Below are 26,750 nucleotides of genomic sequence, written 5' to 3'. Positions count from 1 at the left end.
TGTGCTCACATTTGCAGGCTTCTAATTTATTATAAATGTATTGCTTCTCCTGTGAGCTGAGTAACAAGATAGGCAAGTTTGTTAGAATTGTGTCTAAAATAAGAATAAACAAGAGAGTTGATGCTATAATTAGAGGCTCTTCTACAATCAAAGTGCATTATTTTAGTGCAGTGCCTGTGTCCTACCAATTTTGACTTGTTGGAAGCTACTTTTTCTTCCTTTTAGGTCTTGGCCATTTCCTGATTGAAGATAAGTGAACTCTGGTTAAATGATGAGATATTACTATGCCTGAATATTAACTATACTTTTCAGGGCTCTTCCATTGATTCATAATTTACATTTTTAATGATTTTAATGCTCACAAAGTACTGTAGTAGACATTATCTCATTTGGTATTTATCCTACTTTAGATAATATCCCCCCTTTTATAGAGAAGAAAATAAAGACTTTAGTGACGTCACAAAGAAGTAGCAGAGCCAAGAGTTTTTGGTTGTGTTTTTTTTTTTACCACATCAAAGAGAAACTTTCTCTGAGTCCATCATTGATAGGAGTCCATTACTTCAAAGAGTCATAAGTGTTGGATACATATTTTAGTTTTGCCTAATGTTACCTAGCTAAACTGTCCGTGGGTGACTTCTGCATTGTGAAATGACCAACAAAACCAAATAAATATGATAAGAATATTACTAATTCAATTTAATAGTTATTAATAGTCAAATAAGACACTGGGCACACCAGTACTTGAGCAAATGACTTAGCCTCCATGGACCTCAATTTACTCAATTTATTAAACGGAAAGTATGGGTTAAATGGCCTCTGTGTTTCCTTCCAGCTCTAATCATATGATTCTGTGAAAAATAATATTGCCTCTAACTTCAATTTTGGAGCAAGATGACACAGGTATGTAAATAATGTTGGAAAATAAGCATGAGGAAATACATAGGTAAGGTCATAGAAATATTTGAAATTATGAATGGAAAGAAAGAAAAGGGCTCATCCAGAAGGCAGCTGGGCCTTGAATGAAGGGAAGAATTTCGAAAAGTAAAATTGAAAAGGGACTCCCTGAACCTGCTTCCTATATTGCCCCAGCCAAGCTATGATAACCAGACCATAATGCAATGCCCCTCATGTGATCTGACTATTGGAAAATGTAGTGGGGTTAGTACATTGTCTCTCTGGTTTGCCTCATATCAGAAAAGCCTACTTAAGGTTACATTAAGTAGTGGAGGGAGAGAATAGAGGAAAAGTTTTGATTTAAATGTTAACTGTAATTAAGTTTATTATTAATGAACTCCTCGATAGCAGGGACTTTTTTATATCTTTAGTACTTAGCCCAGTACCTGGAGTTTAGTAGGAGCTTAATAAATATTTATTAATGTCTAAAATTCCTAAGTCCTTTCAAATAGAATCAATAAGGTAGACAATGTGAAGAATTTTCTGATCTTGAAACCTTGATTTTTCATTATCATCTTTGACTTCTCATTCTTATTTACAAATCCAATCTAGAGCCAAATCTTATTTCTACTCAAAGCATCTCACTTTACAGAGGCTGGTTTTGCCCCTTTTTGTATCCCTGATAGTTTAGCACAGTGCCTGGCATATAATAATTGGTACTTAACAAGTGTTCGTTTATTCTGTAAAACTAATTGCAAATGTTATTAAAATTCATAGTGGAAAATTATATGTTTAGACATAAATAGTAGAATGAGTTCTAGAAGGGTGGAAGTGAATTCATTGTCTTTTTTTTTTTTCCTCTTCTTTTTGGCCCTGATGTCCATTTGTAATTGTTTTTATAAAAGAAACAGGCACATGAAATAATATTAGGAGTGCATGGATGCTTTCTTGTCAAGGAAAGAGATAATCTCTTTTATATCCGTGAGATTTTGTGAGTGTCCCAATTTTGCTTTTGACTTAAATCCCAAATGGTTTTGTTTTAAAGCTTACGATATTGTATTGCTGCCCCACATTCCCTACCACTCCCTTGTCATTTCTGACCAATAGAATCAAGTAAATGCTTCTTCCCAAATGAATTGCCCTGACCTCACCCTCAATTCCCTTGGGTGATATAAAATTCCTGATATGTCACCAGCTGAGTCATAGTAAATTACCCAAATGTGCCAAAAAACATTAAAATAGACACAACAACCAAATGGCGTGGGTTTTTTTTTTTCTTTTTAATGAATTGTTTAACTTTGGAGAACATATTCAGAGGCACTAAATCCCCCTTAATTTCAAATAATTAAATCTTTATCTATTGCTACTTTTCCACATTTCTTGGCATTCTCCAGTAACGTGTTCATGGAAATAACGCCACAAATACAGCTGCTATCCAGCTCCTTTTCCGTGCTTTGGTCCCGAGCCACGGACTTGAGTATCTATACTTTCTGGGTATGGTTTGGCAGTCTGGCTGCCCACGAGCTGTTCCCTAAAGCTGGGGCCCGGCCCGGCTGGTTAGGGATGAATAGAATCCCGAGGCTGGAAGGCTCCTGGGGTGAGCCCTCCCTCAGACGCGCTGCGCTCCTTCAGACTTGCTCTGCTCTGCCATTCGGCGCGTTTGTTAGCCCACAGATAATTCAGGGAGCGGTTGTTAGGCCAAATGCCCCCCGACCTATCCCGGCTTGGCAGACTAACGGAACGTTTTAGTCAAACAGAACCCCCTGGGTCAGCCGGGTACTGGGAAGCTCGGCAATCCAGATGGTCTTCTTGCGGGGGGGGAGGGAGGGCTCTTGGACTTTTCCGAGGAGAGGCTGTGGGAAGTGAGAAGATGCTGGCCTGTTTCTCGTTCCACTTTTTTTTTTTTTTTTTTTTAAGCCCCTTTGGCGTGCCCTAACCTGACCGAGAGTCAACTGATTCTCAGGAATGTACCCGGAGAAGGTGGAAGGCAGGTAGCTCCCCGGGGGGAGGCCCGAGGGTCCCGGAGGACAACCGGGTGGGGGTCACCGGGGAGGAGGGACCTTGTCGGAGGATGGGTGCAGGAAGTGGGAGAAGTAGGTGTGCTAGGGCCGAGGGGCGGACGGGAAGGAGGCGAGGAGGATCTGGCGTGCCGTGCGGCTCCGGGCTCCCCGCAGCCCCCTCCCCGCGTGCCGGCCCCGGCCCCGGCTTCTCTGGGCTGCAGTACTGAGCTCGGCCGCACCGTCTGCACCGCCGGCTGTCAAGCCCGGGGGGCGGGCAGGAGGAAGGGGTGGGGGTACGGCGGGCGGGGGAGGAGGGCTGGCACCGGAGCGCCGCCGCCGCCGTGTCGGTGCAATAAAAATGCATCCCGTGAAACTGCCCATGGAGAAAGAGGAGACGGAGCCCGCGGAGCAGCAGCAGCAGCAGCAGCAGCAGCAGCAGCGAGCCCAGGCGCTGCGAGCAGAGCGGGACGCCCGCGAGGCGGCGGCGGCGGCCGGGAACTGAGAGGTCTCCCAAAGTTCAGGGGCCGCGGCGGGCGAGGAGCGGCGCTGCGCGGGGGGCGGCTCGGCTATGCTGCGGGCAGCGCCCGCTCTGCCCGGGCCCCGCCAGCCGCTCCCGCGGCGCGCCCCAGGGACCCGCGGCATCCCGGCGCCCTAGACGGAGCGAGAGCAGCCCCGGCGCCCGGCCATGGGCAGCTGCGCCCGCCTCCTGCTCTTCTGGGGCTGCTCGGCCGTGGCCGCAGGTGGGTGGCGACGGCGCCCGCTCCCGGCTCCCCTCCGCCCCGGGCTCTCCCGGCGCCTTCCCCGGGCTGAGAGCGGGGCCATTCCTCCCGCAGAGCCCGGCCAGTCCCCATGGCCAGGGCGGTCCGGCCCGCCCGCGGCCTCGCTCTTCCCCCTGGTCCGGCCGCTTCGGGAGGGAACAAAGGAGCCAAGGTCGCCATCCCCCGGGGCTGTGCAGGAGAGGCAGCCGTGGAGCTACTGTGGGCTGGGCTAGGGCGGGGACCGCTCCGGCCGGGAGAGCCAGGTGGGGCGCTCCCTCCCCGGGCTTCGGGAGTATCCCTGTACCCGCTGGGGGGCGCGGGGTCCGATGGGGCTGTACGTTTGCACCGAGCTTGGGGAAGCGGAGCTGGCCGGCTGTTCCCAGGGAACTGGTACCCCGGAGCTCTGCGGGAGGTCGGAGGCGGTGCCAGCTCCCTGCCCCAGACCGGACTGTCCGATGCCTCGGGGGTCAGCCCCCTCCCCGGCCCAAACTGCCCTGGGCCACCTGCTTCCTCTTAACCGGACCCCTGGGGAGCCTCTTTGCACGCTCTCTCGTGGCCGGGTTCTTCCTGCTTACCGGTTTCCAAAAAGGTGTCGGTGCAATGTGGAGAACTGAGGAGAATGAAAGCCGTGCCAGTTTCCCCCCTTGGCACCTCATTGCCGCAGCTCTGTTTCTTGTCTGCACAGCTGCCTAGCAGGAGCGGGGAGAGAGATCTAAGCAGAGGGACGGGCCATGTCCCTCACTGTCATCCCCAGATGAAAGGGTCTTTCACCTTTGTAATGCTTTATGGGTAAGAGTAGCTTGTACTCAGGGAAACTGATGTTTTTTGGTTTTATTTTTTGTTTTCCAGCAAACCTCCCCCCTCACTTTTGATCCAATCCATTTCCTAATTCAATACTTATCTCTTAATCAAGAATCTCTATGTATGGTCAGTATTTTTTGTTGTTTTGGGGTCCTTCAGTCCTTTCTGACTCTTGACTTTATTTAGAGTTATCTTGACAGAGATACTGGAGCAGTTAGCTATTTCCTTCTCCAGCTCATTTTACAGATAAGGAAACTGAGGCAAACAAGGTGAGGTGATTTGCCCGGAGTTGCATAGATGATACCACATTCGACCTCAGGTCCTCTTGATTCCAGGCCTTAGCTCTATCCAGCGTCGTGCCCCCTAGTTGCCCCTTCTGTCAATTGGCTACAGCAGTTTGGTGCCTCTTGTTCATATGGGCTACTTGTTAATTAAGGGGCATTACAATTCTGTACTTTTCCATGCAGCATTTCATGGTTTAAGATTTGCTCTTTTTTCTGCTTCCAAAACTAGTGTGTCTTTGTATATACATACCCAATCACAAATTGAACTGCAATAAACCTCTCCTTTTTTCAGGCCATTTTGTGGCCAAGCAATCACAAGGTTGTAAATAAATCCCAGGAGACAAGGGTTTCAAGTCAGAAATACTTGTACAGGCAGTATATGGTTTTCCCTGAGTTGCTGTTCAGGTGAGTCATAGTACACTGTATATTTGTTCACGCCTGTCCATAAGTAACTGTAGTCACTGGGAATCAGAGTTCTGGCAAACAGAGTTCAGGGCTAGAACCAGATTTCATAAGACACTTAAAAATGGGTACAGGGGAGCTTCTTCTTTTGGGGTGGTGGTCCTAGTGAGTCAGAAGTCTTCCAGCATTAGTGTATGGTGTCATTTGACTGCCTTGTGTGACGTGATAATAATAGATTAGAGATGCTATCTCTCAGAAGCACAAAAATTTAATTAGTTAGAATTTAGGCTTTGGGTTACTTTTTCTATTTCAAACTATTCACAGTTTATAATCAGTCTTATATTTCAAAAATAGGTCTTTTATTTATAGTACTTGGATATAGTATTTGCTTAGAGTATAATATATTCATGATAGCAAACAATTTAAAAGGTGATACTAAATAGTTAAAAGTGAATTGTAACATGATTTTCATTTTAGTTTTAAGTCATTTTCAGGCATTAAAGTGTATTGAACAATCGATTAAGTGGAGTTGTATTTCTTTAAGAAAGTGTTTAAATTTAGAGGTAATGTTTAAAGATGATAATAGAAGCTGCCAAACTATAAACATTCTTCGGTAAAGCAAACAGATATTAAAGATGTTGAAGGACAAGATAACAAGATGTAAAATAAGATTTCCTACCATTTGGCATCTTTACCATCTTTTTCCTCAGTTGTGTTTTAAATCCAAACTATGTCTTTTTCTTTGCATCCATAAAAGAGGTCCCCTTGTGTGTTTTATTTTTTTAAGCATCCAAATATTGCTTCTGGTTAGAAATTTATCTCTTTATTGGATAAAATTGTGGAAAAGATTCCATAATTTCTTTGAGTTATTTACCTAAATTTGCTTGACAGTGCTTTGTTCTGATGTATGTAAATGCATCCCTATTTTTGAATGATTAAATTACTCTTGCGATATTTTGTGAAATGGTATAATTTTTCTCATGGCAGCTAATTTACAAGAACTTTGAAGATAAATAATGATAGGTCAAATATAAAGAGAAAGGGGTCAGAATAAGGCCAATAACTTATCCTTTTTCTTCCTTCTTTTTCCCCTTCTCATCCCCTCATTCCCACCCCCACCCAGGAATTTTTTTTCTCTAGAGCTAAGTTTTACATCTGAACATCAAAACAAAACACATAGAGGAAATGTAGGGCACTCTGCCAGCTCCTGTTGGATGCTATTTTCCTTTTGACTCACGTATCAGGCCAGCTGATATTGCCCCCTATAAGTTTACTGGGTTAGTGGAGCAGCTTTCTAGTTGGGTTGGTTTCAAATAACACATGCCCTATTCCTCTTCTTAGGACTGAGTGGTGTAACTGGAGTAGGTTCCCACTGTGAAAAGGCATGTAACCCTCGGATGGGAAATTTGGCTCTTGGGAGGAGACTCTCCGCAGATACCACCTGTGGCCGGAACTCCACAGAGCTGTACTGTTCCTACAGTGAGAATACTGACCTGACTTGCAGGCCCCCCAAGTGTGACAAGTGCAATGCTGCACACCCTCACCTGGCTCACCTGCCGTCCTCCATGGCAGACTCATCCTTCCGGTTTCCTCGTACTTGGTGGCAGTCAGCTGAAGATGCTCACAGGGAGAAGATCCAACTGAACCTCGAGACTGAATTCTACTTCACTCACCTGATTATGGTATTCAAGTCACCTAGACCAGCAGTCATGGTTCTAGAGCGATCACAAGATTTTGGGAAAACTTGGAAACCTTACAAGTATTTTGCCACCAATTGCTCTGCTACCTTTGGTCTAGAGGATGATGTTTTTGAGAAAGGAGCCATTTGTACTTCCAGATACTCCAGTCCCTTTCCCTGTACTCGAGGAGAGGTAAGAGCACTTGATTAATCCTATCTTGTAAAGAAAGTTAAAAATGTTATCATGTGTGTACATCTGTGTGCACTTACACACAGAAGTGTTACTATTTTTGAAGTATGAATGTATTTATATCCAGGGATTGTAATAGCACAAATGAAACCATTATTTATTTTTCCCACTTAGTTTCCATAAATTTCCCCCCTACATTTATATGTGATCATTGCCAATGCACTTGGCCCATTAGGTTAGATTCTTCAATCAAATGAAGAGATTTAAAGTATTTTATTAAAAAAACAAAAAAACAAAAAACAAGCTCTCTAAATGTTTTTCAGACAGTGGTTACTAATTATTACATCAACAGAATGACCTACTGTGTTTCTAAAATGGGCATGAATTTACTGAGACAATCTGTTCCTGGACCTTTTGCAAACATCTTCGTTATGCTGGTAACATAAATAGGAAGTAAATAAAAACAAAGCTAACCAGGGGAAGAAGACTCATGTTTGTTAGAAGAATAACATTGTATGACAATAGAGTCTTACTGTTACTATTGCAAGGCTCTTGCAAATAATAGAACAGAACAACAACAACAACAAGAAAAAAAAGCCCAATCTTTAGTTTTAAAATATTTTCGTTTTCAGAAGCTTCTTTTAAAACACAAACTTCCTATTCTTGCGTATAGCTTAACTTCAAGTCAATAACATTGATCTAGTTTTGGTCAAAAATTGCTTGGAAGGAAATTTAGTACAGTGGAAAGATTGTTAGATCTTGAGGTTCTAGACTCTGTTACTCAATTAGCACCCATTCAGTTATCATCCTTAAATACAGACATAATTTCTGTATTGGTTTTTTTCCCCTTTATACTTCAGTGCCTGGTCTGTGTTTTCTTGAAAAGTGGATGAGAATCAATCTGTTTCACTCAGTGAGATGTCCCAGGGAAATATTTCATATCCATCTGTGCAATATGTATGAACCTTAAGGGAAAAAAGGCATTCTAAAAAAAGAACACCAAGAAAAGAAAATGGAAATGAATGATCAGAATGATCAGTGGCAACATACTTCAAGTGTGATTTTGGTTCTATAACAGAAAAGAAAGGGAGGAACAATCATTGTTCTAGCTGGGAAATAAGTTAATTTTCAGTAGTAATTCATTTTTAGTGACCATTTACTAGATATTCATTCTCAGAAAAAAAAACCTTCAAAAACCTTCAAGGGTCCATGATAGTTTTAGTGTGTAACTGACTCTGGTTAATAAATTATCTTCCAGAATTTCTGTGTTGAAAAAGGGTTTCATCATATGGCCAAACTGGTGATGAGCTTTTCAGAATTTTGCAAGTCTGATCCTCAGGCAGTGGACAGATAGTCCATCACCAAGTATGAACTGAAATCCTCTTCAAATTGGTAGGACTTGCCTTAGCTTGTGTTCTGCACAGCAGCAGGAGCAGAAATTGCAAGGTCACTTCTGTGCCAGCAGGAGGCATTAGAGTAGTCAGCCTTTATTATTTTAAGCTAAACAATAATTATTCTATCCTGTGTTTATGCTTAATTAACGTAATTTTGATTGAAGTGGTAATTTTAAACACTGATACCTTATACCACAAGGTTTCTTAAACTGTTCCCACTTGTGACCTGTTTTCACTGAGAAATTACCATTAATATATAAAATAGGCATACAAATCAAACTTTACTGATAATAAATCATAATTTTGCAACATTCAGTTATGAGACCCCTATATGGAGTCACAACCTACAGTTTAAGAATTTGTGCTTTATAGGATACAATTAAATTTCTGAATTTAATTGTAAAAGGATAGGTTTTTAATTTGAATTGCAAACATTACATACTCTAGGTCATTATTCCTAACTATATACAAGCCATTATAAAGTTTCTGTACCAAGGCGCAACCCAAAATAGCATAAATAAGGATCACTGGGATTATCTCTAGTATTCATTATTATTTGCATCCCCTCTCTGGTTTTGGAATATGAAGTTATATCATGTTAGTATATAGGTTTATAGTAGAGCCTTATAGCATTATTTTGTTGTTGTTGTTGTTTTGGGGGGGATGCTTACCTGAGTATATAAAGTGAACAGTATCTTAATAAATCTTGCTATATAGAGGGAAATGCACATTTTAGTCATTGGTATTACAATTAAATCAGTAACCTGGAAGCAGATGTGAAAAACATAAATTACAAATTTGCAGACACAAAAATGGAAGGGACAGTAGATATGGGGAGATAGAATCATAAATCTAAAAGATCTTAATAGATTAGAATATTGGGCTCAAATTAAAATGACATGGTAAGTTAAAAACTCTAAAACCTGTAGGCTTTTAAAAGGGCCCTTCTTTAGTAAAAGGGGAAACATGTATCTAAATCCAATAGTTATTATTAAGAATAAATATAAAAACAAAGCAGTGATGTTCTCTTTCTCCACAGTCTTTAGACATAATCCTAGAAGTTCTGGCTCAAGCTATATGAAAAGTAACAGGAATTATAGATATAGCCATTTTTAAATGGAGATAGAAAGGGAATCCTAGAATCGGGAAGATATATAGGGGGGAGAGAGAGAGAGAGAGAGAGAGAGAGAGAGAGAGAGAGAGAGAGAGAGAGAGAGAGAGAGAGAGAGAGTGTGTGTGTGTGTATGTGTGTGTGTGTGTGTGTGTGTGTGTGTGTGTGTGAGTGTGATGTTTAAGTAGCCCAGATAAGAAGAGATGAGAGCCAGAGGGCTAAGATAAAAAGTAGAGACAGGCGGTATTGTGGAATATTGGCAACTAGTTACATGGGAGATGAGAGTGAGACAGATATGTGACATTCGTTTTTCTTGATTCTCCTACCTGGCTAAATATTCCTAAGTCTCTTTTACTAATTTATCCTCCACATCCCAGCCCCTAATTATTCTCCAAGGTTCTATCCTGAATCATCTTTTCTTTGTCCTCTATCATTTCTCTTGGTAACCTTATAAGTTTCCATGAGTTCCATGCAGTTGACTGAGAAACAGAGAGACAAAGAGACAGACAGGCAGGCAGGCAGGCAGATAGATGGACAGACAGAGAGACAGGCAGGCAGACAGATAGATAGATATAAATAGATGAATGGATAGATAAAGAGATAGACAAACGAAAAATTAGACAGGCAGGCACCTGCATCTATTTAGATAGATAGATAGATAGATAGATAGATAGATAGATAGATAGATAGATGGATGGATAGATGGATAGATGGATAGGTAGATAAATAAAGAGATAGACAGACATACAGATAGATAGACAGACAGACATAGATTTCCAGTTTCTCTTTCTTAAGCTCCAATCCCACAATTCCAATTGACTACTGGAGGTTTTGAACTTGAAGTTTCAAAGACATGTTAAACTTACTATGTTTGAAACTAAGCTTATATTTCCAATTAATCCCTCTTCTCTACCAAACTTGCCTAATTTTTTTTATTTTCTTTTTTGGTGAGTCAATCGAGGTTAAATGACTTGCTCAGAGTCACAGAGCAGTAAGTCCACCTAACTGCTCGTAATTGCTCATTTCTTTTAAAGATATCCTCAGCCTTTCCATCTCAAAATTTAAAACTTTGTCATCTTCCTTAGATCCTCATTCTTTTTTATCCCACAAATCCAATCCCTTGACAAATTCTGCTTTTTCTACTTTTACAACATTTCTTACATCTGACCTTTTCTCTCTACCCACACTGATATCACGTCATTGCAAGACTTCATTGTCTCTTGCCTCAAGTCTCTCACCACTCCAGTACATCCTACAAGGTTCTGTCAGTTTGCTGAAGCAGAGATCTGACCATTTGATTCCCCTATTCAATCATCTTCAGTGGCCTTCTATTGTCTCTAAAATGAAATGAAGGCTATTTATTTAGCCTTATAACAACCTATTCACAACCTGTCTGCCCAATCTCATTGGACCTTACTGTTCCTCCCACACTCTGCGGACCAACCAAACTGATCTTTTCTCTGTCCACACATGGGATTTTATATCTCCCATCTCTGACCTTTTGAATTAGCTGTCCCCTTTGTCTGTAATGCACTGACTTCTTTGACACACCTAGATGTAGCTAACTCACTGTCTTTTGCAAGAAGCCTTTCCTACTATTCCTAATTTGCTGGTTTTTTCCCTCCTAAATTATGTTGCATTTAAGTACTTTGTATATATTTGTATTTATTCCTTTTATATTTATCCTGTAAATATTTTTGCATATGCTTGTTTTTCTCCTATTAGACTGCAAGTTTTTTCTGAATAATTGTTTCATTCTTCATACTGTAATCTGAATTCCTAGCACAAAACCTAGTACATAAGGGGTACTTAGTAAATACCTATTGATTGGTTGATTATATATTTATTATCTGTTCTATTTGTGTCTGGGAGAATCAAAAGAAGTGTAGAAATTATGGCAATACCAGATTTTAAAGATAAAATAATGAACATAAAGCATAAAAAAAGTAGAAAATAGGTTGTAAGGTTAGAGCAAAGAGATGTGATGTCAGCCTCAAAAAACACAAACATTTGAATTGATGCTACATCTAAATGATGAGTAATAGTAATTGGAAGTGATAATGCACAACTAATGTCCAGGATGTGAATTTTGAGCTGTGATTCCAATTCAACAAATTTTTCTCTCATTAAGAAGTTTTATTAAGGAAAGCTAGATGGTACAGTGGATAGATCACTGGCTCTGGAGTCAGGAGGACTGTCTCAGACTCTTGACAGTAGCTGTGTGACCTTGGACATATCATTTAACTCTGCCTCTCTCCTTCCCCGCCCAAAAAAGTATCATTAAATACTCAAGCATTCTTTTAAAGGAATTTTTCTGAACAGTAAATGACATAGTTCTATGGGTTAAAGATTTTTGTAGTCCAGCCCTCTATTATTAGAACATCTAAATTATTCAAGAAAAATGAGCTGCTAAGCAAACTATTAAATGTCTCCAAGGAAAGATATGTCTTAAAACCCTTAATAGATTTTTTTTTGGCCATTGTCATTAAGAGCACAATATCTGTCAGCAATAGATCCAAAGAACTTTATTTTAGATAATTTAACTACTTTTCTAGAAAAATTATCTAAATTGAAAAGATAATGAATATTAAATCACACCAATCCTGTTCAGTGCAATGAATAATTTTTGTCATGTTGAAAATTAAATCCTATCATCTGCTGTAATTTACCAAAGACTATTTCTTAGTCATTTGAAAGGTCATTTATTATTGCAATCTCTTACATAAGAGAAACCACTATAATTTTCTTCAGTTGTTTTCACAAGGTTTGAAAGTTTTTTGATTTTTTTCCTTTAGGGAGGAAAAATGAGATCATCCAAAGATGATTCCCTTCCCTCTATTCATACATACAACCATAGCTTTTTAAAGGGTCTTATTAGAGTTCTGGTTAAATTTTTTTATTTTTTGCATTGGATTAGAAATTAGGACATAGAGAACATAATCTCAGTAATGCTCCTGACTTTCTTTGTGTTAGTTTAGAGCAGAAAATATAACCACATTCATTGCCTTAGTTTTCTCACTTATAAAATGGTCATTTCAACTGCTTACTCCATCAGATTAACTGATAAGTAATTGTGAAACATTACATACTTTTCTATAAATGCTAACAATGATAGCATATTTAATTTCAATAATCTGGCCAAAATCACACTTTCAATGCCATTTGGAAAACCACAAGTCTAATTCTCTATGATATAAGGCTAAGGCTTATATAAGATTAAGTCCTACAGTCAGTCAGATAAAACAATATTAATTTATCTATAGTTCCCCATTTGATAATTCTGTTTACAATTAGAATGATAATTAGCATGGCCATGGTCTGCACTGGTATTCTGGTGGTTCTGCTGAAATGACCTTTGTTTTGCATATAGCCCTAAAATAGTTTAAAAGGACTTATGGACACATGAAAGTACTTTAGTTTTTAAACCTTTTATTGTCATTGTCACTCAGGGTTTACATGATTCTATCACTTCTGAATGATACTTGATAAGAGGACCCTGCCAAATGCTCTTTACGGTATTTGATGCTATTGATTACTTCCTTGGGTTTTCATGACTCTGCTTTTTGAGTTCCCCTTGTATCTGAATAATCGATCCTCCTTCATCTCCTTTGTTGGTTCTTTGTTCTTATCTTGTCCACTCACCATCACAGTTACCAAAGGCTTGGGGCCTGGACCCTCTTCTCTTTTTCCACAGCACCGTCTCGCTTGATGATCTCATCAGTTCTCCTGATTCGTTGATTATCTCCATGTTCATTACTGTTGGCAGGTCTGCATATGAGCTCTGGTTTCATCACACTTTCTAATGAGCATCTCTTCCTCCTCTGTACCTTGAACTGGCCCTTGATAGGCGCCCCAAATTCAGCAAGTCCAGAATAGAGCTCATGACCCTTCCTACCAAATCCTCCCCCCTTCCAGGCCTTGGGATTGCTGTCAAGGGCACCAAGATCTTCCTGGTCACTCAGCTCCTCCCTCTTGCCACATCCCCTGTCCAGTCTGGTAACTCTACATCTCTCTGTTCCCACAACTGCTGTCTCAGCATCATCCCTCACCTGGACAAGCACAGCAGCCTCTGATTGGCCTCCATTCCACTCCCTGCTCAGATCCATCCTCTGCTAAGCTGCCCTTTCCCTCAACCCCTTCCCTCCAGCACCCAACAGAAACTCCTTGGCAGCCCTCTATAACCTTGCCTCTTTTTCCCTTGTTGGTCCGGTGCACGTCCCTTCCCCCACTCCAGGATTCACCTGTAGTGGCTGCTTGCCATTCCTCACCTGCATGTGCATCTCTGGGCCTTTTCAAGATGCTTCACCTTGGCCTCTTAGCTCTTTGGCTCTCTTCAGAAGTCAACTCAAATCCTATCTTCTCTTGGAGTCCTTTCCAAGTATACAGAGATCCTTGATAACAACTCGCATTTATGTCCATACCATGTGTATGTATGTGTGTGTGCGTGCATACGTGTACACATACACACATCATCGCCACTTTATATATACATGTATATAGAGAGATATTCACACACATATATGCATTTCTGCACACATGTGTTTGGTTTTGTCTTCATATCAGTAAAAGGATTTTTCACAGAAAAAATAAGGCCCTTCATATTCTAGGTCTATCATTCAAATTTGTAAATGGGAGAAGGACAAGATCTATGAAAATCATCATTATACATTTTAGGCAAATAAAATTGGAACAATGTATTATTTTAAAAAATATAAAGAACATATATGTCATAAAATAGAAGAGCATATTTAGAAATTACAATGTCCTGTTCCCATATGTCAAAGAAGTCCTTTTTGTTTTCCCGTGGTTACTTACTCTGGGCTCTTTTACAAAACAAAAACAAAAAACTGAAAACCATTATTATTTTGTAACCTCTTCCACTTGTAAAAACCACAAAAGTCACATTTGCAAAATCCAGGAATATTCACTGTCATCAAGCTAGTGAAAGAAATATCGCCATCTTATAAAAATCAGTTCTATTATGAAATAATTGTATATTGTAAGTTAAGTTTTAAGTTTCTCTTTTTAGGAGTAATGATGTAAATGGCTTTGTTCCAGAAAAAGACAAAATTGTTAACCTTACAAGTCCTGGCATGCCAATATGACTGTTGATATTTCAGTAAATTCTGGTGAAGATTAAACAGAGGGATCTGCTGTCTTTAAACATGACATTAGAGGACATAGCAGTATATGGGTTCTGCTAATGAAAAAATCATAGGCTAGAAGCAATAATGTGTAAGGGAAAAGAGGGGCGTCTACAAAGGTATTAGAAATGAAAACCTGGTAGATTTCAATTCACAAATTCCTGGTCATCTACCATTACCAACTTTTCTTTTTTTTTTTATTTGCCTTATTTTCTTCTTATTAAGATTCTCATCCTAGACATCACAGTTATTTATTCATTCTTTTTGAAGCATATCTATGGTATTCCTCTCCCACTCCACTGAACTACTAGCACCAAAGCTGTATGGTGTACTATTTATATTTACTAAGGCAGAATAAAGATTCATAATTTTTAGTCCTTTCTTATGAATAGCAGGAACAGAAATAGTTCCCAATCTCTGATGACTCATGTTCTGATAAAGTTAACAAATATCCACGATGGAGTCTTGTGTAAATATGAAGGAAGCTAGCTATTAGAAAACAGAATAGAAAATGAAGAGTTTAAAGATACTCGCATAAGCAGGACTCTCGGGCCAGAAACCATAAAAATATTTTATTTATTATTATATCTTTTAGCCATTTAGAGTCTAACATGACTTCTATTGTACTTTCTAACTTTATGTCTCATTTGATCAGATTATGATTTTGTGAGGGAAGTACTTTGTAAACTGAAGCACTATGAATGAGCTAGTATTGTTATTAACAATTTAGGTTTCTTGGTCATAACTCATTAAATAAAATAACGTGTAATTGGTCATTTCTGTATGCTACTACTGAGCAACTAATTTCTAAATTTTGCTAATAATATTTATTGTGTTACTCAGAAGATCATGTAGATTATATCCTCTTTTTATATCTTTAGAAATGAAAGGAGATCTAAGATAAAATCAATTTTGCCAAGATTGCATGGAGCATATTATTGTTAAGCTATTACCTATATTTTATGATTTACCTGATTTCTGTTGCATATTTTTACACAGATTTTGCATAATGTTAGGACTCTACCATCAGGTAGGAAAATTATGAAAACTGAGAAGTTTTTATACCCTTTTCAAAATTACTAGGAATCATTTATTATTAAAAAAAAAAAAAGATCACATAGAGGCCTATACTTTGTTCTTCATCATTCTTCAATACATAGGAACCTTTTCTTTGAATGCTTGCTTGGGGGGGGAAAAAGGTATTTTTTTAAAAAATCTTTTTTAGATGAGAAGTAGCATGTTTTAGCCCTCCATTTCCCTGAGTAAGTCATTGCCTCCTGGGCCTATTTTTAAGGGCAATTTCAGCTATTTTGTTGAATTTAATTGTAAAGGATATAATTTCTATATATATATTTAAGGGACTCAAATATATTTAGTGTCTATAGTCTTTCTTTATAGCAATGGTCTACAAACTTTTTTGTCACATCTTACATCAGTAAAAAAAAAGTTTGAGAAAAAAAATTATATTTTTTATAAAGAATGTTATATATATACCAAAACTGGAAATAAAAAGATAACTTAATAATGAAATATTATTTGATCCTACAGTCAGTTGGGAGGTACTGGGATTTATTAAGGGAAGGATATGGTTAGGCCTATGCTTTAAGAAAATTACTTGGTTATCTTTGTAGAAGATAGGATGATCAGGAGAAAAGCTTGAATCAGGGAGACCAATTAGGATGTTTTTGCAATAATTCATTTGAGAGGTGATGAAAATAGAACTGCGATACTGGCCTTATGAGAGGAGACAGATTTGGGAGAGATACAGAGCTTGAAACAACAAGATTTAGCACATCTTTTGGATATGTGGAATAAGAAAGTAAGGAAATCAAGAGTAATATATTGATATTGTGAACATGGGTGACTGAAAGGATGGTAGAGAGGTTCAGAAAAAGAGTAGGTTCTGAGGGGAAAGATGATGAAATAAGATCTGCACTGCAGATCTCTTTCCATACTGTTCATACCCTTAGACAAGGGAGGATTCTTACTCACTTATCACTCCCCAGATCACAGAACTTCCCTTCAGTAGCCTGCCTCTACCATGAAATGGTCTAGGGGCATGCAGGAACTAGGTATTATGGCGGTGATAGTATTGGCATTTTCCCAATAGCACCTGGGCAGCTGCTATACTGGGTACCCAGGTTATAAATGTCTATGGATTTATTTATGGCTTATTATACCTAATTCAGAGTGAGGAAAACTGGAAGCTTAAACATTGGACAGAGGGAGCAGAATGGAAGATTGGTGGGAAAGATAAGAATTTTGGGCAGTTGTATTGAAGATAAACCCACAACTAGTTAACCTGGGAAAGGTGAGATTACAACCCATCTTTCTAACTTCTGATTGATTCTGATTGATGACACTCATTTCTAGGGATGAGGCCATGGAGACTACTGTTTTTATAAGAAAAATGACATATGACTACAGCAGTTCATGTTTTTAAAGTCCTTTAAGTTAAAAAGGGCCCATTGGCATTTGTCAATGAAAATTATCCAGAGAAACTAAGTCCTAGCGAGCAAACACTGATTAAATAAACCTGAGAATAATATTTCTTTTCTCAGTTAAAAAAATAAATCTCTTTTCTGAACGTAAAGAAATCAGTTTTGTTTGTCTAACCTATATTGGTAGTGTCTGATTATTTAACTTATTTAATCTATGTTTGGTTTTGTTGCAATAGGATTATTTATGGTCCTTTTCAGAAGTTGATTTACCCAATGCTGAGTCACGATTGCTTATTCACAAGGAAAGACTTAGAGATAATTGGTTATAGCTTAGCTTGAGATCAGTCATTAAGTAAAGAGAATTCTATCCTTGTAGCTCTGCTTACTTCCCTTATGGGGATCCTGTGCCCCAAATTTCTGGGAGAGCTCTGCCAAGGAAGTGTCTGGAGGGTTATGTGTCTGAAGTACCTTGGGTTCTCATGTTTATACCTCTGGGCCTTTTATTCGGGCCTCAGGGTATATGCATTTTTAAAACATTCCCAGACTACAGATCTTGAAAGGAGTGAGCCATAGTTCTGGCCTTTTTGATTTTTGTCCAAGCCAACACCTCTCTGATTGAGTAATTTGCTCTTAAAGTCTTTTCCCTAGTCTGAACGAATCCCAGCTTGGAAACAATACAGAGAAATATTTTTCCTTCAGCATCCTAATAATGGTAGAAGGCTTTGTTCTGGTGATACTAAACCCTACATGCTAAAGAACTAACCCCCTGGGGCTCCTCATCCTCACCTCTCTGTCTCTTAGTTCTGATCTTCTTTAACCTTGCCCCCTACGATGCCCCTTCCAGGTCTGTCTACTGTGCCCTCTGGGAGTCCACTCCATGATTAAAAAACTCATTTTCCACTAAACTCTCTCCCTTTAGCACTCCTTCCATCTCTTGGTGTGCACTAAAAGCTGGCTTCCTCCTGATGACAAAATTTCCCTCATACCTCATTCTAGTACCGCGTATACTTTCACTCATACTCCATTGACTTATGGGGTTTTAACAGTAAAATCGGAACTCTCCACTGCTATTTTCATATTTACCTTTGCTGTTATCACTTAGCGATTTTTCCGTCTTTGAGACTGATTCAATACAAATTTGTCACTCAATCTAGATTCTGATGGCTGTTCCCTACTCAGTTGTTCTTCTTCCTTTCTTAGTAGGTTCTGTGTCGGCTTAGTCTTCCTTTCCACCTCCTTTCTAACTTTTCCTTCATTCTGGAAGATTTTAATATACATGTTAATATTTGCTCAAATGCCCTAAATTCTTAGTTCACCAATCTACTTAACTCCAATGACCTGCAAATCTGTTCTACTTGAATTACCTACTGGGATAGCCATACCCTTGATCATGCCATTTCCCACTAATTTTCTACTTTGGTTCAAGAGCTCTGAAAACTCTATGATGATGATCTGTTTGTCACCTTTCCATCTTTATATTTGCTTCATTTATCTAAACTTCCCTTTGCCCCTCACCACAGCCTACATCCTTCAGTACCATCCCAAGCCATTAATTTTGCTCTGGCTAACCTTTCTTGCCTTTCAAATTCTGACCCTTTACGGAGCCAATCCAACTTTATATTATACTTTTGAATCCCTTGCTCCCTTGTATGATTGTTGATCACCCCTTGCCAAATCACAATCATAAGATCACTTCTCTGTTTCCCTCCTTCCCTTTTACTCACATACTGCTAAATGAAATTGAAAAGAAACCACAAAACTATTCTAATTGTGTCTAGTACCAATTTATGTTAGGAAATCTCAACTGGGCCCACATCTCAACAAGACAACACTTAACATGCCTTCCAGATTGATAGCCCATCCTAGTCACCATGGCAGCTATTATAAATCTTTTCTTCTTTCCTCAGACCTCCTATCCCTTTCTTTTCCTTTACCTACTCTCCTGAGGATCTTGCCTTCTTTTTCACTGAAAAAAAGTTGAGGCCATTTGGCCTCAAGAAAATTCCTTCTGTCCCCTTCTCCTCGTTTTGCATTCCTCTGGATTGGTCTCCTACTATTTCTTTCTTCATCCCCTTCTCATTTTGCATCCCTCTGGATTGATCTCCTGCTACTTCATTCTTAATTCTAATGACAGAGGGGCCCTTCTGCCTACTACAATTAATTCCTTTACATGCATCTGTGGTTCTATCACTACCTCTTTTATCCTGTTTTCCCAATCTACTTGCCCATTCCCTGATATGGGCAAATATAGTCAGATCTTCCTTTATCCTCTAAAATGGATCCTGCCTCACAAAATAGAAGAGTTTGATTACATCAAACTAAAAAGTTTCTGTACAAACAATACTAATGCAAACAAGATTAGAAGGGAAGTAACAAATTGGGAAAATATTTTTAAAAGTAAAGGTTCTGACAAAGGTCTCATTTCCAAAATATATAGAGAACTGACCCTGATTTATAGGAAACCAAACCATTCTCCAATTGATAAATGGTCAAGGGATATGAACAGACAATTCTCAGATGATGAAATTGAAACTATTTCCACTCATATCAAAAAGTGTTCCAAATCACTACTGATCAGAGAAATGCAAATTAAGACAACTCTGAGATACCACTACACACCTGTCAGATTGGCTAAAATGACACGAACAAATAATGATGAATGTTGGAGGGGATGTGGGAAAACTGGGACACTGATACGTTGTTGGTGGAGTTGTGAAAGAATCCAGCCATTCTAGAGAGCAATTTGGAATTATGCCCAAAAAGTTATCAAACTGTGCATACCCTTTGACCCAGCATTGCTGTTATTGGGATTATATCCCAATGAAATACTAAAGAGCGGAAAGAGACCTGTGTGCCAAAATGTTTGTGGCAGCTCTTTTTGTTGTAGCTAGAAACTGGAAGTTGAATAGATGTACATCAGTTGGAGAATGGTTGGGTAAATTGTGGTATATGAAGGTTATGGAATATTATTATTGCTCTGAAAGAAATGACCAGCAGGAGGAATACAGAGAGGCTTGGAGAGACTTAAATCAACTGTTACTGAGTGAAATGAGCAGAACCAGAAGATCACTATACACTTCAACAACAATACTGTATGAGGATGTATTCTGATAGAAGTGGAAATCTTCAACATAAAGAAGATCCAACTCACTTCCAGTTGATCAATGATGGACAGAAATAACTATACCCAGAGAAGGAACACTGGGAAGCGAATGTAAATTGTTAGCACTACTGTCTATCTACCCAGGTTACTTATACCTTCGGAATCTAATACTTAATGTGCAACAAGAAAAAGGTATTTACACACATATATTGTATCTAGGTTATATTGTAACACATGTAAAATGTATGGGATTACCTGCCATCGGGGGGAGGGAGTGGAGGGAGGGAGGGGATAATTTGGAAAAATGAATTAAAAAAAAATGGATCCTGCCATGTTCTCTAGCTGTCATCCTATCTCTTTCTTCCCCCCTTCTCATCTTATAATTCTGACTTTATAATTCAACTGAAACTTTTTTCTACAAAGCTCATGGCTTCTCAGGCTGCATCCATCTTTTCCTCTCCACCACTTTTGATTACCTTAGCCGTCATGGATGCTCTCCTCTGGATTTTTGACACTAATAACTCAGGGAGGCATCCCCCAGGCCCTGTCCTTCTTTTCCTTCTATGGTCTCTCATTTGGTGATCTCATCAGCCTCTTTGGGTTCAGTTAGCAACTCTATTATCAGTTGCCTATTGAACATTTTGAACTGAATATTCCACAGGTATCTCAAGGTCAATACTCAAAGCACCATTTATTGCCCTTTTCCAAACTGTTTGTATTTTTGTGGAGTGTCCCACCATTTTCCCACTTAGCCAGGCTTACCTTGCCATGATCCTTGGTCCTCTCCTCACATAGCAAATCACTTGCCAAAACTTGTCATTTCTTTCTCAACATCTTTGTTTTTGGTTTTTTGGTTTTTTTTGCATGTGGCTGCTTTTCTCTATCCACACAGCCAAGACCATAATTCACTCTCTCACCAGTTCTCACCTGGATTATTGCAGTAGCTTTCTAATTGGTCTCCCAGAAGATCAAAGTGCTCCTAATGCACAAGTTTGACCACTGTACTCCCCACCTCCTATTTGCTAAACTCCAGTGATTCACAATACGAGGTAACAACTTCCCAGGTCAGGTATCATTCCTCTGACTTTTCATAGTCTTCACAACCTGGTCCCTTCCTACTCTTCCAGTCCCCCTCACAAACCATATTTTCATTAAAACTGGCCTCCTTGCTGTTCCTCAAACAAGACACTTTATCTAGAACTCTGAGCTTTTTCTCCAGCTGCCCCCAATGCTTGGAACACTCTGTCTCTTCATCTCCACTTCCTGGGCTCCCTAGCTTCCTTCAAGTCCCAGCTAAAGCGCCACCTTCTACAAAAACCCTGGACTATTCCTTAATCCTAGTGCCTTCCCTCTGAAATGACTTCCCACTTATTCTGCATAGGTTTTGCCTGTACTTGGCTGTCCCTGTGTTGCCTCCCTCATTAGGCTGCGAGTTCCAGAGAACCAGGACTGTCTTTTGCATTTCTTTGTCTCCTTACCTCTTACCATGATCCTTGACAAACAATGCATACTTAATAAATGCTTTTTGACTAACTGTCCCATTAGGAAGATGACATGCAAAAAAGTCATAAAGGGACTGGAAGGTAATTACTACCCCGGTGCCACACATCAGGACACTCCATCAGCCCCCACTGTCCCTAATGCATACTGCATTACGAATCCAGGTAGCCTGAGCCCAGGAAAGATTGTTGGTTGGTTAGGCTAGGTTAGGTTTGCTTTGCTTTGGTGTTTGAGGTCTGTGTGGCCATGAGAGCTGTCTTGTTTTGCTTCTGTGGAACATACATAAGAAGATGTGTTGAAATTAATTGGAAAAAGATTTCCTCATTACAGAGCTCTCTTTGTCTTTTGACTTGTACTAGAAGAATTTCATGTTCTTTTGCAAACAATCATATCCATCTGGGTCTCTGGTAGCTCCCAAGTATGGCCAGGTGCATCCCTCATTCATTCTGATGCCATGTCTCTTGCTTTTTCCCTCATCATTTGACTACCAGCCTCTGGAATAGTCTATTCCTATGCAATATAAATTCAGAACGCTTCTCTCCTTCCTGCTAAACTTGACATAGGCTTGCTGCACAAACTCTTCCACCAATTTTTTTTCTAATATTAGCAAGCATACACATGCACACCTATGGGTATGTTTATTTACCTCAGGCTTTTGCATCTTTGAGATCCATATGAGATCCTGTGTAGATACCTTTAGATTTTCTACAACTTTCCCTTGTTACTCCATATCAATGCCTTGTCCCTTGCCAGAGCTCAAATGATTTCCTCCAGAAGGGATGAGGATGCTCCCCTGAGAAATTCTTTGGTTGGTTTGCAGTGTGATCTACATGTCCCACTCAGTGCTACTAAATCAGATGCTGCCTTTCAATTTAACAATTGCTTCTGTCCATCTTGAATCCAGCCACCTCTCTCTGGGATGGGCCATTCATCCTCCTCAGTCTGACGCTAAGAACTAATTTGTGTAAACAACCTCTTCAATTTTTTATCCCTTCAAAATTGCTAGAATGTACTATTGACTCATGCAATTTATATAACAAAAACAATATGTTGTCTTCCTCCTTACATGCTTTAGAAAGTACTTCATATCTCCCAAAGTTTTAACGGTTACATAATCCACTCTTAATTAACCAGTGGATTAAAGGTGTCTCAAAAAGGTGTTCCCAATGATGATCCCAAATTTGCACCATGACACAGTTGCAGTATTAGTAGAACCCTTATTATAATCATGATGCAGTTATGCAGTAACTATTACTTCATTGTACACCAACAATGCTATATGATCATATTAAAGGTATTATGAAATAACATTTGTCATGTTCAAGAAAAAAAAGTTCCTAGTACAAACTGTGAGCTAGACTGTGAGGTTATGATTGCTCCTCATTTAGCACCCCAGAAAGTGCTATATCTTTTCTACCTAAATATAGTGTTAAGGAATCCATCAGTATATTCTGTAGCAAGATACTGTGCTCATGAATTCTATTTCTTTCAGATTATAAATCAATTTTTCCAAAGTAGCAAAGATATTGACAGAAATGAAACAATGTCATCTAGGCATAAGTAGTGTGTCATACTGTGTTGTGAGAGAAGCTAAGGTGCCCTGTAAGTTGATGGTCATACAGCAATTCAGAAAGATTCAAAAGACAACTTAATACTTTTAAAGAGTACAATTTCATTGGTTTGTGTATTCCTTTTTCAGTAAAGATTTATAGTCCCTTCCTCTATACCTTCTCCTATGGTACACTTCTTCTCTGTGTCTTTCCATACACTCTACAGAACAAACACCTAACATGTTGGACTTGGTTGTAGTAACATCTAGGTGCCATCTTTGATACCAAAATGTATAGACTGTCAAACTTTCATGTTTCACTTTTGTTATATAACTGAACCACTTTCTTTACATATTTTGGCTGTCTTTTGTACTCCTTTTCAAGTGCAAGTCATTCTTGATACTATGTTAAAACTAATTTATTTTCCCAACCTTGCATCTTTTCATTACTTTTAATTTTCTTTGATTCCGTTCTAGCGCATGGTACATGCATTTTTACTCCATGACCAATCTCTAACAACCACAGGTTACCTGTGTCTTGGACCAGAAAGTATGCCTGCAGGACTTAGAACTTTTATCTCTGGAACTCCCATCCTAAAGCCCCACTGTCCTTATTTTTGTGTTCCTTTTGTGGTCCACTGTATTTAGGGGTCCCAATAATGTCTCACTTTGCTTTCTAGCCTCCTTCTGCCACCCTCTCCTCCTCTTTTCAGTTTTAGAGCCATAACCAAATTAGGAACTGCTATTTTTACTGGAATTTCTCCATTCCCTGCTTTTGTAATATGTCCTTTTCTCACCACCACTTCCTTTGATGGTTTGCCTCTTCTATTAGATAGTTAACTCTCTGAGATCACAGACTATCCTCTATTTCTATTTGTAATATGAGCACTTAGTGGAGCACTTGAATAGTTCACTCATTCATTTATTTATTAGAAGAATATTGACAGTTATCAATATTTTCTTCATGCCTTTTACTGCTAAATTTCCTAAAGATGTCTACCTGTAGCACCTTCACTTCTTCATCACCCATTCTCTCCTCAATCCCTAGAAAATCTAGTTTTTGCTTCTTCTCTATGGGAATTGCTCTTTTAAATATCATTCATGTGATTTATCATATCCATTCTCATCCTGCTTGAGCTCTACAGCAGCTGATATTATTAACCACTTTTCTTTCCCTTTTGATCTTATTTTTTTTACACAACATGATAAATGTAGAAATATTTTAAAGGATTGTCCTTACTTAATCTGTATGAGATTGCTTGCTGTCTTGGAGAAGGGGGAGATAAGAGAGGGAGGTAAAATTTTTGGAACACAAAAGTCTTACAAAATTGAATGATGAAAATTAAATTTACATGTTTTGGGGAAAATAAAATACTATTGAGAAAAAAAAATTAAATGTAAGTAGGAACTATCTTTTTTAAAAAAAATTCTTTCCTCCCTTGGCTTTAGTGATACCATAATCTTTAGAGTTCTTCTCCTGAGTCTAAATAATCCTATGTTTTTTTTAAATTTATGCCTTTTGTTTTTATTGTATTAATTTTCACATAAATCACCCACATATCCTATGTACTGAATCGTAACAAAAGGTTTTTTTATATACTTTTTGTTTTTATTGTATTAATTTTTGGATGCCTTTGTTTATTTTTTTAATCTTATCTCTCTTTCTTTTTATTTATTTAATATTTCTCAATTACATTCAAAACAAATTTTTTACATTTGTTTTTTAAATTTTTTTGAGTTCTAGGTTCTCTCCTTTTTCCCTACCCATAATTAAGAAAGTGAAGTTATGTAAAACATTTCCATAAAAGTCAAGTTGTGAAAAAAAAGCATAGATCTCCCAGCCTAATGAAAATAAAAACCCTCAAGAAAAAAGTAAGTTAAAAGAGAAGAAAGAGAGAGAGAGAGAGAGAGAGAGAGAGAGAGAGAGAGAGAGAGAGAGAGAGAGAGTGAGAGAGAGAGAGAGAGAGAGAGAGAGAGAGAGAGAGAGAGAGAGAGAGAGAGAGAGAAGCTTCACTCTGTATTCAGACACAATTAGTTCCTTCTCTGCATATGGATAGGATTTTTCATTATAAGCTCTTCAGAATAGTCATAGATGATTGTACTACTGGGAATAACAAAGTCATTTACAGCTGGCCAACCCAAAACATTGCTGTTACTTTGTATACAGTACATTTCACTTTGCTTTAGTTCACAGAAGACTTTCTAGGGTTTTTTTTTTCCCTGAGAGCATCCTGCTCATCATTTCCCAGAGAATAATAATATCTCATCATAAACACACACATCACCATTTATTAAACCATTCCCTCAATTTTCAGGGGGTTTTTTTGCCCTGAGAAGAGAGCTGCTATGAATATTTTTATATATTGGTCACTTTCCTTTTGTTTTTAAAATCTCTTTTGGTATTTATGCCAAATAGTGGTGTTAGGTCAAAGGATATGCATAAATTCATAGACCTTTGGATACAAATCATATCTTTTGATCATTTATCAATTGGGGAATGCCTCTTATTTTTTTTATAAATTTGACTCAGTTCCCTCTTCATTTGAAAAACATCAGAAAAACCTATTCCAAAATTCCCTTCACACTCACCATCACTAAGTCCATTTCCCCCCATTTCTTCTCTCTTTCCTTTCATTTCAACCCTCCTCAAAAGTGTTTTGGTACTGACCCCAATATTCCCCCTCTATTTGACTTTTCTGCCTTCACAATTTCTGCCTTCATAATCCATTGACACTGATCTCGCCTCTATATTTTCACTGGCTCTTTCCCATGCCTGAAATTTTCTGTCTCCTGACTTTTTTGGCTTCCTTTAAGCTCCCAGATAACAGAACTTTGGGGAATTATGCATACACATGAGAAGGAGCAGAAAGTTAGAAGGAAAGTCTAAAGAGATCTAAGTCACAGAATCCTGAAGCAAAGGGAAGATAAAGGAGTGCCATATGCCTCAGGTCAAGAAAGATGAGGGCAGAAGAAAAACCATTAGATTTTGTTATAAAGAGGTCCTCAGTGACTTTGACAAGAGTTGTTTCAGTGGAGTAGTGGGCCAGAAGTCAGATAGTATAGAACTTCAATAAGGAGTGAGTGATACTCCTTCTGTTAGTGTTTGCTTGAATTTTTGTTTTTCTTCCCAGGCTATTTTACCTTTTTTCTAAATCTTATTTTTCTTGTGTAGCAAGACAATTGTATAAATATGTATACATATATTGTATTTAACATATACTTTAATATATTTAACATGTATGGGACTACCTGCCATCTAGGGGAGGGGGTGGGGGGGAAAGAAGGGAAAAGTTGGAACAGAAGTTTTTGCAAGGATCAATGTTGAAAAATTACCCATGCATATGTTTTATCAATAAAAAAACTATAATAATAATAATAAAAAGAAGACGTATAGGTTCAAAGTCCATGTAGGACACATTTGTGTGACAGTGAACCAGTTAGCTAACTTTTCTGTGAACATAATTCTTAGCACATAGGAAGTGCTTAATAAATGCTTGTTGC

General features: G+C 38.7%; 1 protein-coding gene across 5 annotated transcripts in view; it reads left to right on the top strand.

Annotated features, from left to right (window-relative positions):
* NTN4 (netrin 4) overlaps nucleotides 1-26,750 on the top strand; it is a 231,211-nt gene that overhangs the window by 93,412 nt on the left and 111,049 nt on the right. For 3 of the 5 annotated variants that reach the window (XM_074271306.1, XM_074271305.1, XM_074271307.1), the window contains exon 3: nucleotides 6,481-7,010. In XM_074271306.1, coding sequence (XP_074127407.1) covers nucleotides 6,481-7,010 — 530 coding nt within the window. Of the gene's footprint in view, nucleotides 1-3,495; nucleotides 3,635-6,480; nucleotides 7,011-26,750 lie in introns of those variants that run through there. The other 2 variants (XM_074271304.1, XM_074271303.1) reach the window with 1 other exon arrangement.

This window comes from Sminthopsis crassicaudata, chromosome 5, assembly GCF_048593235.1.
Source record: "Sminthopsis crassicaudata isolate SCR6 chromosome 5, ASM4859323v1, whole genome shotgun sequence".
NCBI classification, from domain to species: Eukaryota; Metazoa; Chordata; class Mammalia; order Dasyuromorphia; family Dasyuridae; genus Sminthopsis; species Sminthopsis crassicaudata.
Note: the sequence above shows the minus strand (reverse complement) of the source record. Positions and strands in the feature narration are given on the sequence as shown.